Here is a 17,140-nt window from a genome sequence, read left to right on the forward strand (position 1 = left end):
CACGTACGCTACGGTCACAAGACGCAGGCCTCCTAATTGTCCCTAGAATTTCTAAGCAAACAGCTGAAGGCAGGGCTTTCTCCTATAGAGCTCCATTTTTATGGAATTGTCTGCCTACCCATGTGAGAGATGCAGACTCGGTCTCAACCTTTAAGTGTTTACTGAAGACTCATCTCTTCAGTGGGTCATATGATTGAGTGTAGTCTGGCCCAGGAGTGTGAAGGTGAACGGAAAGGCTCTGGAGCAACGAACCACTCTTGCTGTCTCTGCCTGGCCGGTTCCCCTCTCGCCACTGGGATTCTCTGCCTCTAACCCTATTACAGGGGCTGAGTCACTGGCTTACTGGTGCTCTTTCATAATGTCCCTAGGAGGGGTGCGTCACTTGAGTGGGTTGAGTCACTGACGTGATCTTCCTGTCTGGGTTGGCGCCCCCCCCCTTGGTTTGTGCCGTGGTGGAGATCTTTGTGGGCTATACTCGGCCTTGTCTCAGGATGGTAAGTTGGTGGTTGAAGGTATCTCTCTAGTGGTGTGGGGGCTGTGCTTTGGCAAAGTGGGTGGGGTTATATCCTTTCTGTTTGGCCCTGTCCGGGGGTATCATCGGATGGGGCCACAGTGTCTCCTGACCCCTACTGTCTCAGCCTCCAGTATTTATGCTGCAGTAGTTTATGTGTCGGGGGGCTAGGGTCAGTTTGTTATATCTGGAGTACTTCTCCTGTCTTATCCGGTGTCCTGTGTGAATTTAAGTATGCTCTCTCCTTCTCTCTTTCTCTCTCTCGGAGGACCTGAGCCCTAGGACCATGCCTCAGGACTACCTGGCATGATGACTCCTTGCTGTCCCCAGTCCACCTGGCCGTGCTGCTGCTCCAGTTTCAATTGTTCTGCCTGCGGCTATGGAACCCTGACCTGTTCACCGGACGTACTACCTGTCCCAGACCTGCTGTTTTCAACTCTCTAGAGACTGCAGGAGCGGTAGAGATACTCTTAATGATCGGCTATGAAAAGCCAACTGACATTTACTCCTGAGGTGCTGACTTGCTGCACCCTCGACAACTACTGTGATTATTATTATTTGACCATGCTGGTAATTTATGAACATTTGAACATCTTGGTCATGTTCTGTTATAATCTCCACCGGCACAACCAGAAGAGGACTGGCCACCCCTCATAGCCTGGTTCCTCTCTAGGTTTCTTCCTAGGTTTTGGCCTTTCTAGGGAGTTTTTCCTAGCCACCGTGCTTCTACACCTGCATTGCTTGCTGTTTGGGGTTTTAGGCTGGGTTTCTGTACAGCACTTTGAGATATCAGCTGAAGTAAGAAGGGTTATATAAATACATTTGATTTGATTTGATTTGACCTCACACAGAAACACACAAGCTATGTTCTGTGAGTAAAACAGCTTCAATGGACTCTTGCAGGACTGCAATAAAGAATGGTGGAAATGCCACCCATGCAGTCACAAGACAGGGCAAATACTTTTTTATTTATTATTTTTGTATCTACAAGAGTGCCCTATAGGGTGAAGGTGCAAAGGGTCTATTTGGAATTCACAATAACACCCATCTCTGCACTGGGTCTGAATGAGTAAAAACCTGACGAATAATCCATATGGCGTTATCAGCTGTGCATTCCATTAAGGCAGGGGGTTTAACCCAATTAGATCCAGTTAGGAGACTTCACTTTGGACCTTCTGCGAACTTTACAACAATACAATATCTATTTCTGCAATCCCTTTCCGTAGCGTACAAAACAAAGTCAAGCGATTTGGCTTTAACATATTTAATTGCAAAATATAATTATATACAGTACATTGTGTAAGGAAAGAGGCTATGCTTTGACTAAGACCCACACCCCTCTCACAGACAGTACAAAGTCCTGTAAGTCTTATGACCAGAGTAAGAGCAGAAATACAATACATAAGCATACATATTTCTTTGTTTCTGAAACTGAACGCAATTCAATGCTTTCAGTGTCATTCACGACAGCATAATAAAAGGGGAAGGATAGACATTTGTTTTTCCTTCTGTCTTCAGTCAGTGCTCATTGCTACACTGAGCCGGGGGGAAGACCAAACGTTTGTAGTCTTTTGATCTAGTGCTTGATTCATCTCTCAGGCAAGCGTCGACTGGCTCATCATGGGCGACAGTGGGGACCGTCGTTGTCAAGAGGGAGAGAGAGAGGTTGAGGCGCTGGGCCCTTAATGCTGGGAAATAGACAATTCCTGGAAACGGATCTCATAGACTACATGTTATAGGCGTAGGCTACTCACACATTGTGTCTAGTTCCTGACTCCAACCTTCCTCACAGACTAATGCTTGGCCAAACCCCTTCATCTTGGCCCCATACTGCATACATTCTAAACCTTACACTCGGGGGTAAAGAGGGCTCTCCAGAAGCATCATACAATTCTAATATACACAAAACCCATTCAAGGACAGGAAAGCTACCAGGTGAGAGGGTACATCACATTTTGTTCTGTAGTTACAAACAGAAATAAACATAATGGAGATCCTATACGGATAACTACACTCTTAGAAAAAAGGGTTCCAAAAGGGTTCTTCGGCTGTCCCCGTAGGGGAGCCCTTTTTGGGTTCCATGTAGAGCCCTCTGTGGAAAGGGTTCTACTTTGAACCCAAAGGGGTTCTATTAAAAGGTTTCTACCTGGAACCAAAAAGGGTTCTTCAATGGGTTCTACGAGGACAGCCAAAGAACCCTTTTAGGTTCTAGTTAGCACCTTTTTTTCTGAGTGTACAGTAAATGGAGAGTGGGAATTCCTCAAACAGAATGCCTTTGTCATTGGTTATCAACTCAATTGGAATGTCCAGCAAGGCGAGACTCACGTTTTCCCAGCCAGAGGGTAGGAATTCCACTAACAAAATCGCTTTTCCGTCATCTTAACAAGCTTTACAGCTTCTGTCATCCTCCCCTAACCACAATAATTCCACAAATGCTGAAGAATATCCTGACTTTTGCCATTCTTTAATCACATATATATATATAAACAATTAAAATATTGTAAAACATGTAACCATTTTAGCATAGTCGCTGTCAGGGTTCACATCTGGGACAGGATGGAGATGGGCATGGAATGTAATGGATTGTCAAGAATGACATAAGTCCATAAAACCCTACTATCTTAAATACTTTCCTAAGGCGTGTATGGAGTCGAAACGTTTACATGGCTGTCGCCACTTTTCGTTAGAGGAGCATCGAGGAATGTGGAGAAGATGAGTTTTCAAGAAGCAACCCAGAGGATGTTGACCTGACACGCTACACAACACTGACGGACCATTTCTTGAACCCCTGTATCCTTGGACGATGCCGATGTGGTATTACTCATTCTGTATCAGTGCATCCATAAAGGTCATGTGTCAGGTGTTTGGGCTGTGAGATTGTTTTGATAGGACTCCACAGAGCTAAGCCAATCATCAGTGGCTGGAAGATGATAAGCAGTGCTCTGTAAAATAGTTGAGTCAATGGCCCCAGTCAGGGGATGGAGAGAGTGAGTCTGAACATGGAGGTGAGCCAGGGTGGATGAGGACTGATCCAGGACGTCCTATCAGGAGCTGCCATCTCCGTTCTTGGTCTTGAGCACCACCAGGACCACCATGATGGGGATGAGGCAGATGGGGGTCATCACCAAGGCAAACACGATGCTGGGCGGGGGGTCGCTCAGCGCCTCGTTGGGACAGTCCCGGAAGAACCTGGAGTGGATGTTTACAAACTCATTCTCCACCATCCTGTTGGGCCAGGGGATCAGCAGACACTCTGCTATCTCCTCCGTGCACATGGTGAAGGTGTTATACATCCTACAGAGAGGGATAGGAGGGGTACTATTAGTACAAGAGAGGGCAACATTATGTGCTCTGAAAGACATTATTAAGAGTTTCATGGTATGGATGTGCCATTAATGAGTGAGTTAACTCTGATTTCACTTGACTATGTGTTGGGTTTCTCAAAACTACTGTTTGAACTAAGCATGTGATAATGCAAGACCGACGGCATGATAAGTTGGATCAGAAATAAGTTAAACAGAATAATACGTTGATTAAAATAAGCATTTAGGCCTACCTCTTCACATTGTTCCAGTTGCACCAGTCTGTGTTGTTTAATGACTCCATGGCACTTACAAAATTAATGTAGCAGGTTCCCATAAATAAGGTCGCGTAGCACTCCGTCCTTGTGGGAAAATACTCACAAACTTCACAGTATTGTTCACAGTTAACATACGTATTCCCACAACCTGTACAATAAGAGAAAGAGAGAGGGAGAATACTGTAACGTTAGAAAATCAGTTCTGTGAAATGATCCAATCATCTAAAATGAATCCATAAAATGAAGGATTAGAAGGATGTCTAGAAGATTCATGGTTACACATTATTACTAACAAGGCCCAGTCTAATCTTATGTTGATTTAACAGCAAGCAGAAACAGCAGTGTCACCTCTGATTCAACACTATTAAATAGCCTACATGTAGAGTCAGAAAGGTAATAATGGCCCACCTAATCCACTGGAAACTCTTCTCTCTTCGATGTCTAAGAAGAGAAAATGACAATACATTTGGTTACATTTGACTGACCAATGGTTGTAATCACAACAGAAATGTCTGTTAAAAACAGCCTCTCAAACAGACAGACTGAACAGCTGTGTCATTCAACATCTTTTTTAAAGAAGGAACAAATCTTCTGAAAATGTTTTTCAAATGATCAATGTAACATTTAAGATACCAAATCGAAACGAAGCATGCAATGAATGTTATCTTTACTGCCGCACATCGTGTCAGCAACTCAATCTGACTGTCCAGCAACGCGAGACGTGCGTTCGCTGCCGCCCGGGCCGAGCCCACACACTCACCAGAAAGAACAGAGAGGAGCATCCCAAAGAAAACAAGCGCTCCCTTCATGTCAGAGAAAGTGAACATAGGAGAGTTTCCCCCACTGACTGACGACCATCTAGACTGAGCCTGAACTTCTAACACCGAGCCCTGCAAGGCATAACAGGAAACTAGACATGGGTGGAAGCAGCTAGACTCGGCATTACCCTCGGTTACCAGATGTCAGATCGGTGTATCCCGCGGTTAGGTTACCAGATGTTGCTCGAGGATCTGTCTGTCTGCCCTGCGCCTTGGCATCAAGCTCTTCCCCTCTCCAGTGCATGTCTTTAGGATTGTCTTGCCTTTTAAAGGGGTGGAGGCTCAAAAGATTGTCCTCTCTCTCTCTCTCTCTCTCTCTCTCTCTCTCTCTCTCTCTCTCTCTCTCTCTCTCTCTCTCTCTCTCTCTCTCTCTCTCTCTCTCAAATAAAAGGGAGCACACCCAAGTTGGGCTGGACTCACATCTGAAAACCTTTTACTCTTTAAGTCTCACAAACTTTTTAGTCTCCATTTCTCACAGTCAAAGGTCTGGCTGACTTGCAGCTTGTGATTTATTTGCCTTGAGGGCTGCCTCTGCCAAATCGGAAACATAAGTAAACATTTAGGACCAGGGCGTTTAGGGTGGATGTAATCATGACTCCGCACGGTGTGCTGTGCAGACAGCTGTGGATTCATATCTGGGTTAATGTGATCATATCTGGAAGATGTTATTAGAGTCAGCCAGCTGTTTGCAAAGACCAACTCTCTATCTACCCCACAGCCACAGGCAAGTAATGCAAATCTCCAACTCACTAGGACTTTCAGCGTTCACACAATAGGATAAGCCTGGGAATATGGGTGGACTCCTTCTGGATCTGTATGTAGTACCTTGAGCCATGTGGAGCTGCATGACTGTTACCTCAGCAGATTACTGTCTCCGTTTCATACTGCTTTTCAAAGACAACGCATTAGACCACTTCTTCATCCTCACTAAAACGATTATTCATATCTCAAGCTCCTTATCAAAAAGGACGTTTTTCAAAATAACAAGTCTTTGTCGATTACTGGGATGAAATAAAAACATTTAAAGTGACTTTAAAAAGATTTAGAAGATGTATTCTCAGGACAATCTATGCTACACAATGTGGTTGGGCCCCTGAACACATCTGTTTGCTGAGCAACGGTTTTGATTTAGTAATGACATCAGGAAATGTGTCTTTTCAGCAGAGGAGGAGCTCAGAGTTGGAGGGGAGCGGAGCGGAGAGAGAGAGAAAAAGGAAATCGTAGGGTGAGGAACAGTGAAGGGGAGCTAACTGCTCCAAAGTTCCAGTTGTTTCACAACTCTAGAGTTCATGTGTTGAACACAGCCGTCACATGGGGCGAATGGTGAACAAATACAGGAAGTGCAGCCCAGTTGGGGGGGCTGCCTGTAACGAGGTTTCAGTTAACCTTTGACCCCAGACAATTATGGGCCTTGTGTCAGCTGCTGCTGACCCACCACTGGTGGGGACCTCCCCACAGGTTTGTCTTGGCTTCACGTTATGCTAGAAGCCTAGGACTCTTGGCAGAGAGCTGCATCTCGGTTTACTTTTTTTTTTTTGTAAGAGGTTGGCCAGTTCAGTTCTGAACCCATGTGTTTACAGTGCTTGTCCAACAGAGTCCCCCATGGATTAAAATATCATTTCACATCAAAGCGTTGCGCGATAGCGATGACGAAGGACAAACCTCGACGGTAATGTTTGTTTAGAACATTAATGGGGTGTTACACCATTACAAACATTTACAACATAATCCATCTGTGATCATTATGTTATGCAATACCAATATTGTGAAATAGGTATTAAAATGTTGCCTAAAAAGTTTTTTATTAATCTGGTAACTTACCATGGTTTTGGTCGTTTGTATTTCTTGTTGAGTCATGCCGTGAAGTGAAACCTAATTGATGAGAATAACATACTGTTTAATCAAAGTATTGTTATAAATGTAGTTATCATTGCATTTACATGCAATGATAACATAATACATTTACATCTTATCCAGAGCGACTTGCAGTAGTGAGTGCATACATTTTCGTACTTTTTTGTACAGGTCCCCTGTTGGAATCAAACCCACAACCCTGTCGTTGTAAGCGCCATGCTTTACAAACTGAGCCACACAGGACCCCAACGGGACCCCAAGGGGACCCCCGTCAAAGTGAAGACAGCCTAACAAAAAACATGTGTGGTTGTTCCCTTGGTCTTTAACACTAGTTGACATTGATGAGTTGTGTTAGTTGATGTAGAGACCATGAGAAGAGGACAACAGTCAGTTACCTGGTGTGGTAGCTTGTGGCGCCTCGTAATGTCCTATCAGACCAGCTGCTGTAGAGCTCAGTGCTACAGGGACAGACACGAAACAGGGACAATGTCAATGGAGAGTTCTTTACAGAAAAGTGTGCACTCACATTCTCACACGTGCACAGTCAGAGAAATAGACAAAGACAAACACAAGCAAGCAGAAATACAGAAATGAGTTGACAGATTTTTTTACATATAGAAGACTGATGAACATATAGGACAGACAGAGAGAGGAGTGTGGGAAAGAGAAACAAATGAAGAGAGAGAGCTGGTCAGTGGCAGGGAGTGTCTCCTCCCTTTGTTCTCTGAATAAAGTCTGAAACAGTTCAGCCATTTCCTCAAACACAAACTATTTAATGTAGTCTTTGGATAACTTGGTTTGTTTTGTTTTTTTGAAGGAGAGTGATCTGGTCTGGCAAATTGAGTCTAAAGTTGAGGTGTTCCTTATTAAACGGTTATTGTGACATTGTGTTCTGTGAAGACCGTGATTTTCTCAACTACATTATCTTATGTATTTGTTGGTAGAAACAGATCCTCTAAATTAGAACAATAATCTGCTTAAAATCTTCAAGAAAGACACCAGATCCATAACATCCTCATACCTATATTTAACCTCTGTTTCTTCACCATTGGAGCAAGAAAATGTTTTTAACAAATCAAAATCACTAAGTTTAGGCTACTTTAAAAAATAATCTAATATTAGATCTGCCAAGCTCTTACTAAAATCCCTTACTTCTAAGCATTCCACTTTCTGTAAGAGGTGAAATCTAGGGCAATATTTTACATACTTTTTCTCTCAGTAATTCAACATACTTCTCCATACCCCTGGCCCTTTTTATATACATATAGTACTCTGTAAATCATCTACTTACCCCAGAGAAGAAGAGTCAGAAAGCAGCAAGAAGAAGAAGACACGGGAGACGGATTAGGGGCTTTCATTTCTGCCTGACACTGCTCTGTCCCTCTTCCCTGGTGGACCCAGATTACATATCTCAACCTTTCTGCAGGAAAGCTCTATAAAACAACAGGAAGCTCTCGTTTCCTAGGATGGGTGGCTTGGGCGGGTTCCCACAATAGTGCAGACAGCCCCAGATAAGGGGAGAGCTACTGTAGCCCACTACCACTTACAATACAATTCATCTCTCTCCTACTCTCTCTCTCTCCTTCTCACTCGACTGCTCTCTCTCTTTCTTTCTCTCCCTCTCTCCCTCACACTCTTTTTCCTAGTTTCTCTCTCAATTCAATTCAATTCAAGGGGCTTTATTGGCATGGGAAACATATGTTAACATTGCCAAAGAAAGTGAGGTAGATAATATACAAAAGTGAAATAAACAATAAAAATTAACAGTTAACATTACACATACAGAAGTTTCAAAACAATAAAGACATTACAAATGTCATATTATGTATATATACAGTGTTGTAACAATGTACAAATGGTTAAAGTACACAAGGGAAAATAAATAAGCATAAAAATGGGTTGTATTTACAATGGTGTTTGTTTTTCACCTTTTTCTTGTGGCAACAGGTCACAAATCTGTGCTGTGATGGCACACTCTGGAATTTCACCCAGTAGATATGGGAGTTTATCAAAATTGAGTTTGTTTTTGAATTCTTTGTGGATCTGTGTAATCTGAGGGAGGAGGTTAGGGAGGAGGTTAGGAAGTGCAGCTCAGTTTCCACCTCATTTTGTGGGCAGTGTGCACATAGCCTGTCTTCTCTTGAGAGCCATGTCTGCCTACGGTGGCCTTTCTCAATAGCAAGGCTATACTCACTGAGTCTGTACATAGTCAAAGCTATCCTTAAGTTTGGGTCAGTCACAGTGGTCAGGTATTCTGCCACTGTGTACTCTCTGTTTAGGGCCAAATAGCATTCTAGTTTGCTCTGTTTTTTTGTTAATTCTTTCCAATGTGTCAAGTAATTATCTTTTTGTTTTCCCATGATTTGCTTGGGTCTAATTGTGCTGCAGTCCTGGGGCTCTGTGGGGTGTGTTTGTGTTTGTGAACAGAGCCCCAGGACCAGCTTGCTTAGGGGACTCTTCTCCAGGTTCATCTCTCTGTAGGTGATGGCTTTGTTATGGAACGTTTGGGAATCGCTTCCTTTAAGGTGGTTGTAGAATTTAACAGCTCTTTTCTGGATTTTGATAATTAGCGGGTATCGGCCTAATTCTGCTCTGCATGCATTATTTGGTGTTCTACGTTGTACACGGAGAATATTTTTGCAGAATTCTGCATGCAGAGTCTCAATTTGGTGTTTGTCCCATTTTGTGAAATCTTGGTTGGTGAGCGGACCCCAGACCTCACAACCATAAAGGGCAATGGGCTCTATGACTGATTCAAGCATTTTTAGCCAGATCCTAATTGGTATGTTGAATTTTATGTTCCTTTTGATGGCATAGAATGCCCTTCTTGCCTTGTCTCTCAGATCGTTCACAGCTTTGTGGAAGTTACCTGCGGCGCTGATGTTTAGGCCAAGGTATGTATAGTTTTTTGTGTGCTCTAGGGCAATGGTGTCTAGATGGAATTTGTATTTGTGGTCCTGGCGACTGGACTTTTTTTGGAACACCATTATTTTGGTCTTACTGAGATTTACTGTCAGGGCCCAGGTCTGGCAGAATCTGTGCAGAATATCTAGGTGCTGCTGTAGGCCCTCCTTGGTTGGTGACAGAAGCACCAGATTATCAGCAAACAGTAGACATTTGACTTCAGATTCTAGTAGGGTGAGGCCGGGTGCTGCAGACTTTTCTAGTGCCTGCGCCAATTCGTTGATATATATGTTGAAGAGGGTGGGGCTTAAGCTGCATCCCTGTCTCACCCCACTGCCCTGTGGGAAGAAATGTGTGTGTTTTTTGCCAATTTTAACCGCACACTTGTTGTTTGTGTACATGGATTTTATAATGTCGTATGTTTTACCCCCAACACCACTTTCCATCAATTTGTATAGCAGACCCTCATGCCAAATTGAGTCGAAGGCTTTTTTGAAATCAACAAAGCATGAGAAGACTTTGCCTTTGTTTTAGTTTGTTTGGTTGTCAATTAGGGTGTGCAGGGTGAATACATGGTCTGTTGTACGGTAATTTGGTAAAAAGCCCATTTGACATTTGCTCAGTACATTGTTTTCATTGAAGAAATGTACGAGTCTGCTGTTAATGATAATGCAGAGGATTTCCCCAAGGTTGCTGTTGATGCATATCCCACGGTAGTTATTGGGGTCAAATTTGTCTCCACTTTTGTGGATTGGGGTGATCAGTCCTTGGTTCCAAATATTGGGGAAGATGCCAGAGCTAAGGATGATGTTAAAGAGTTTTAGTATAGCCAATTGGAATTTGTTGTCTGTATATTTGATCATTTCATTAACGATACCAGCAACACCACATGCCTTTTTGGGTTGGAGGTTTTTTTTTTATCCTGTAGCTCATTCAAGGTAATTGGAGAATCCAGTGGGTTCTGGTAGTCTTTAATAGTTGATTCTAAGATTTGTATTTGATCATGTATATGTTTTTGCTCTTTATTCTTTGTTATAGAGCCAAAAAGATTGGAGAAGTGGTTTACCCATACATCTCCATTTTGGATAGATAATTCTTTGTGTTGTTGTTTGTTTAGTGTTTTCCAATTTTCCCAGAAGTGGTTAGAGTCTATGGATTCTTCAATTACATTGAACTGATTTCTGACGTGCTGTTCCTTCTTTTTCCGTAGTGTATTTCTGTATTGTTTTAGTGATTCACCATAGTGAAGGTGTAGACTCAGGTTTTCCGGGTCTCTATGTTTTTGGTTGGACAGGTTTCTCAATTTCTTTCTTCGATTTTTGCATTCTTCATCAAACCATTTGTCATTGTTGTTCATTTTCTTTGGTTTTCTATTTGAGATTTTTAGATTTGATAGGGAAGCTGAGAGGTAAAAGATACTGTTAAGATTTTCTACTGCCAAGTTTACACCTTCACTATTACAGTGGAACATTTTACCAGGGAAATTGTCTAAAAGGGATTGAATTTGTTGTTGCCTAATTGTTTTTTGGTAGGTTTCCAAACTGCATTCCTTCCATCTATAGCATTTCTTAATGTTACTCAGTTCCTTTGGCTTTGATGCCTCATGATTGAGTATTGCTCTGTTCAAGTAGACTGTGATTTTGCTGTGGTCTGATAGGGGTGTCAGTGGGCTGACTGTGAACGCTCTGAGAGACTCTAGGTTGAGGTCAGTGATAAAGTAGTCTACAGTACTACTGCCAAGAGATGAGCTATAGGTCTACCTACCATAGGAGTCCCCTCGAAGCCTACCATTGACTATGTACATACCCAGCGTGCGACAGAGCTGCAGGAGTTGTGACCAGTTTTTGTTGGTTATGTTGTCATAGTTGTGCCTAGGGGGGCATATGGGGGAGGGAATGCTGTCACCTGCAGGCAGGTGTTTGTCCCCCTGTGTGCTGAGGGTGTCAGGTTCTTGTCCGGTTCTGGCATTTAGGTCGCCACAGACTAGTACATGTTCCTGGGCCTGGAAATGATTGATTTCCCCCTCCAGGATGGAGAAGCTGTCTTCATTAAAGTATGGGGATTCTAGTGGGGGGATATAGGTAACACACAGGAGGACATTTTTCTCTGTTAAGATAATTTCCTTTGAATTTCTAGCCAAATGTAAAATGTTCCTGTTTTGATTAATTTAATGGAGTGAGTTAGGTCTGCTCTTTACCAAACTAGCATACCCCCTGAGTCCCTTCCCTGTTTCACACCTGGTAGTTTGGTGGATGGGACTTACAGCTCTCTGTAACCTAGAGGGCAACCAGTGGGTCCGTCTCCTCTATACCAGGTTTCTTGCAAGATGACAATGTCTGTATTACTGACTTATTTGGTGAAGTCCGGGTTCCTGCTCTTTAGGCCAAATGCAGATGACCTCAGGCCTTGGATATTCCAGGATGATATAGTGAAGGCTTTGTTCCATAAAGTGTCCAATGTTGTTGGTCGTGTGGTTTGGCCTCAGGCCAGTAAGTGTGAGCAAAGCCTGCTGAGCATCTGGTACATGCCATTGGCTTGGGCTAGTGTAAGAGTGGGGGTTGGGCCTGTTTGCCCGCTCACTGCCTGGGCGTATGTGTGACTTCCATGTTGAGGCCCTCTTTGCGGGGGTGGGGTGCATGGGGTGGGCAGGAGGGGCATAAGTCTGATCTGTCTCTGTCTCTCTCTCTTCTATTCTTCCTCACACTCTATCAGACGTTCAGTTTGGAAGGAATAGACATCTATCTGTACAGTAGTCACTAAAGGTCTTCGTTTTGAAAATAGACTGATGACTGTAGCTTTTCTCACTTGCTCAAATCCTGTGAGTAAACTGATTTGCAGACTAATATGTGCTCCAATACACTGTTGTCACGTTCTGACCATAGTTCTTGTGTGTTTTACTTGTTTTAGTGTTGGTCAGGACGTGAGCTGGGTGGGCATTCTATGTTGTGTGTCTAGTTTGTCTGTTTCTATGTTTGGCCTAATATGGTTCTCAATCAGAGGCAGGTGTTTTGTGTTGTCTCTGATTGGGAATCATATTTAGGTGGCTTGTTTTGTGTTGGGGTTTGTGGGTGGTTGTCTTCTGTCTTTGTGTTCTGCACCAGATAGGACTGTCTCGGTTTTCACGTTTGTTGTTTTTTGTATTTTGTATAGTGTTCACGTTATCGTCTCTTTTGTTCATTAAACATGTTGAACACTAGCCGCGCTGCATTTTGGTCCTCTCCTTCATCCCAGGAAGAAAACCGTTACAACTGTAAAACCATTTTTTTCTAAATGTGTTGATTCAACTTAAAATACTCACAGCAACCAGCTGCAATGCGATTTCCAATTTGCTAAAAATTTGGGCATATTATCGACGACGTCGAAATGTCAGTTGGAGCATAACTAGAGTGTGCAACTTTCTTTATGTTTACATATTAGCTAAACAAACATAAATTCTCAAGTTGAATTGTATGTTCACTCAACTTTACATTTTAGGTTGAGGGAACATACAATTCAACTTGAGAATTCATTTTGGTTCAGCTACATATGTCCAAATGTTGAGCAAACTAGAAATCACATTGCAGCTGAACTATTTAAGCTGAACCAGTGTAGCGAATTCAGGCATAGCACCAACCAGGACACAAACCCTGGTCCAACGACTGTCAACCCAACACATTAGAAGTTACGCCAAGAGATCCGAAGTTGGGGGAACTATAATGGAGATGATTGTTCAACTATGGAAATGATTTTGTTATTGACAGATGGCAGTTATATTTCTTATTTTGGTTGATTAAAGTATGTTAATGACATAGAATCCCCTTTGACGCCTTTCCAGTTTCAGTCATGTTTCAATTAATGGACCAGACAGTGGATTATTTTAAATCACCACAGACCAGATAAACAAGTAAAACATTCTCAATAATGGTTTGAGCAAATAGACAAACTTTTTTTGCAATATATGGTTTAATGCATTGTATTTCAGCCTCTGAAGTAAATGGTTTAGTTGTAAACTGGTCCCTCAAATTCATCTGACATTGACCTGAAATCATTGGGTTAGAGTAGTATCATGTCAGCTCAACAATTTAAGTCCAGTCGGAATGGATATGTACGCTCCGGGGACATTTTTCTGAGTTGCATTCTTTACACAGATATCTTTCTCTGAAACACAAAAATACAACCTGCTAGACTTCAGCTGTCAAAAAGCTGTGGGTGTCTATTCATATAGACTGGATATACACTGAGTGTACAAAACATTAAGAACACCTCTTTCCATGACATAGACTGACCAGCTGAATCCAGGTGAAAGCTATGATCTCTTATTGATGTCACTTGTTAAATCCACTTCAATCAGTGTAGATGAACGGGGTATGAGCGGGATATGGTAGTAGGTGCCAGGTGCACCGGTTTGAGTGTGTCAAGAACTGCAACGCTGTTGGGTTTTTCACACTCAACAGTTTCCTGTGTGCATCAAGAACGGTCCACCAGAAGAAGAACATCCAGCCAACTTTACACAACTGTAGGAAGCATTGGAGTCAACATGGGCCAGCATCCCTGTGGAACACTTTCAACAACTTGCAGAGTCCATGCCTCAACAAATTGAGGCTGTTCTGAGGGCAAAAGGGGGTGCAACTCATTATTAGGAAGGTGTTCCTAATGTTTTGTACACTCAGTGTAGCTTGCTTGAAGTGGAAAACTATTTTAAAGATGTATCCTCAGTGTTGATTCACAGTAATTGAGATCACAAAGGCTGAAATGAATAGCTTCAACATGAATAGCTTCAACATTGACAACACAAACTGTCAATAAAAAAATGTGTTGCTATTTGATATGTCTCAAGGCTAGAGCTCCTTGTGAGAAACAGACAGAGCTGAATCAAGTTTGTAAGGAAACTTATATCAACTTCACTTTGTTTGTAGGGAAACGTTTATTAACTTAACACTAACAGTGAAGTGTACATAGGTCAAATATGATTTGGGTTTTCTGTCACTGTCAGCACAAGGAGTGTGGGGGAAGTCCCAGCTGGTGATGAGGGGATATATGTTTTTGTGTTTCTGTATTTATTGTGTGAGGTAATGGCTGATGACAAATCTATCCCCCCAGCAGTAGTTCTGTGGAATGTCTCACCCCCTGCAAAGCTGTCATTGGCATATCCACAGAGCTGCTGTAGTACATTGAGACACTGCTGGGCCCTCCAGTACACACAAAGAATGACGCATTCATCATGCATTCATCCACGTCACTGATGTACTGTCTGCCTCAGCTGGGACTGAGCTTGCTAGGACTCTGGGCCGAAATGACTTCCACATTTCAACACAGATCAAGGATTTGTTTTTCTTTATACAACTGATTGAATAAACCTCCAACGTTTAAGGACTTGAGTACATTAGCTAATCTGAATCTGCGCAGAGCCATCAAGGGATAAGGCAACACATGTCATCTGTACTATTGGTGCCATCGTAGAATTTTCACCATAAACTCAGCTACACTTCTTCTCTCTCTAGCGCATCAGCTTCTACCAAACGATTCCATTGGGAGGCTCAAATAAATGTCCAATGGGCTACAAGACACAAGCATATTTTGAGGAATGTCAAAAAACGCTTAGATCAGCACCTCAATTTGAGAATTATTTGAGATGATTAATAACTGTGTAGTGTATTTCACCAGCTGCACCGATAGGCCTCTGAACTGATCCATCTCCACTCTCACATCTGACGATTTAAAACCCTCTTTCCAGGTGCCAAGAGTTACACACACCGTTTACATAGAGCACAATTAAGAACTTTCCCCTGATAAGGGCCTCCCTCTCAGGCATGTCTTCCTGCTTTCTCATGTTTGCTATTGTTTCACAGTCTAGTATAAACTCGCCACGGCCCAGATCGAGCACCAATGTGGATGTGCCAGGAAAGAGAGAGAGAGCGGGCAAAGAAAAACGCACCGTAGAAGAGCACTCTAGGTGACACACTGAAACTGCCTTACTGTCTGCAGTGTCAGAATTACGGATCAGGGGCTGTATTTAGCAAGCATCTCAGAGTAGGAGTGCTGATATAGGATCTAAAAGGCAAGTCAGCGCTCCTACTCTGAGATGCTTAATGGCCTCAGGAATACACAGCCAGTAACTATGAGTGAGAATCAGAACTAATTGTACACAAAAATGATTCCATTGTAGGTGGGCCGGCCATACTGTGCTAAATGTGAATCAATGATCAATACATTATCAATAAGGCCCGATGACACAGAGTAAAGACTGAGCATATGGTTTACGTCAAAAGACAGCAACTAGACACATTTTGAAGATTATTTCTTACTTAATCACTCTTTTATTCTGGTTGGCCTGGCGTTTTGAAGATGATTTCATTACTTAATCATTATTTTATTCTGGTTGGGCCTGGTGTTTTGAAGTGGATTATGTTGTCCTTTTCCATCCTGTTGCTTGTCATTCGGCCCACCCCTGTTCTATCACTTACACTATCACCCAATGGCCCGATCATAAACCAGCCGTAGACTTGTCATTCTACACCCTGGAAGAATTGTAGGCCTAATATAGTGATATTGGTACAACTGTAATATAATGGAGAACTTTAATAAAAGTAGCCCTACAGTGCCATCTTGTGTATGGAAAAAAAGACAGCAGGCTTCACTTTCACCAGCAGTTTTGTTAGTTTTCACTCCTACCTGCACAGTACTTCATTTATAAAGCATTTACATTGCCATCATGATGTAATATGTATCTATTAGCTGTTTCTATGGTATTTATGAACACTCTATAATAGATTATGCTTTGCATAGAGTATTTTCTTTCTATCCTCCAGACAGTTATTTGCCATTTAATTTAAACAGACATAGTGTATCATAAAAAGCAGTACGTCTCTAATGGTAGGCCAGGCTACTGTTCAATGAGCACTGACTGTTGAACACAGCTAACATTGGCCTGGCTGGGCCGCTGGGTTGTCTGTGTTTCTGGACCAGTCGAGTTCTCCTTCCTCTGAGAATCACGTGACTATGAGTAGCGTACCACAGCCCCAGCTCGCGCTGCGCACCCGCCCCCTGAGAGAAGGAAAACAACATGCGCTAGACTGGAGGCTGGAGGCTTCCTCTTCCATGATCAGCATGATCTTCCTCTTCCATGATTGATTGAGGAACAATACTCATTGATAATATATGTTTATTTTTACCCCAGTATAAATGTGAATGACATTTATACATGAATTATGGAAAAATACAACAGGGCACCTTACCAATATACAGTATGAGAGCAAAGGTTGTTGGTGATGAACGAATGATGTTACTATAACCTTCCCAAATACCATCACCTGACCCTCATATTAAAATGCATTACATCCATATAGGTATAGGCATGTGTTCTATTTTACTTTTTTTATTTTTATTATATCTCATTATATGAACAAATAATAAACATATTAAACATCATTATTATGACTACCTATCAACTGTAGCATTTTGATACATTAGTACTATCCACTAGTTATTAGAAGC

General features: G+C 42.4%; 1 protein-coding gene across 3 annotated transcripts; it reads right to left on the bottom strand.

The window, feature by feature from the left end:
• Positions 1-2,954: 2,954 nt before the first annotated feature.
• On the bottom strand, positions 2,955-8,182 carry LOC120034216 (receptor activity-modifying protein 1-like). Of its 3 annotated transcripts, XM_038980688.1 has the most exons (6): positions 8,055-8,181; positions 7,159-7,221; positions 6,731-6,781; positions 4,500-4,532; positions 4,068-4,239; positions 2,955-3,805 (listed from the first exon to the last, which is right to left on the bottom strand). In XM_038980688.1, the coding sequence occupies exons 1-6, from the start codon at positions 8,119-8,121 to the stop codon at positions 3,556-3,558; spliced, it is 636 nt and encodes a 211-aa protein (XP_038836616.1). In that variant the 5' UTR covers positions 8,122-8,181; the 3' UTR covers positions 2,955-3,555. The 3 variants fall into 3 exon arrangements, with proteins under 3 accessions (XP_038836616.1, XP_038836617.1, XP_038836618.1); XM_038980689.1 differs by lacking the exon at positions 4,500-4,532 and having other exon boundaries at positions 8,055-8,182; XM_038980690.1 differs by lacking the exons at positions 6,731-6,781; positions 7,159-7,221; positions 8,055-8,181 and adding an exon at positions 4,852-6,655.
• Positions 8,183-17,140: the final 8,958 nt, after the last annotated feature.

Source organism: Salvelinus namaycush, chromosome 41 (assembly GCF_016432855.1).
Source record: "Salvelinus namaycush isolate Seneca chromosome 41, SaNama_1.0, whole genome shotgun sequence".
Taxonomy (NCBI): Eukaryota; Metazoa; Chordata; class Actinopteri; order Salmoniformes; family Salmonidae; genus Salvelinus; species Salvelinus namaycush.

What these genes read in the sequence shown, in the direction of transcription:
- LOC120034216 (XM_038980688.1), bottom strand. Translation starts at nt 8,121, where the DNA reads ATGAAAGCCCCTAATCCGTCTCCCGTGTCTTCTTCTTCTTGCTGCTTT. An exon ending in TACAAACGACCAAAACCATG is followed by an intron (nt 4,533 to 6,730) that starts GTAAGTTACCAG and finishes TTCTCTTCTTAG; the next exon opens with ACATCGAAGAGAGAAGAGTT. An exon ending in AACTGGAACAATGTGAAGAG is followed by an intron (nt 3,806 to 4,067) that starts GTAGGCCTAAAT and finishes CCCTCTCTGTAG; the next exon opens with GATGTATAACACCTTCACCA.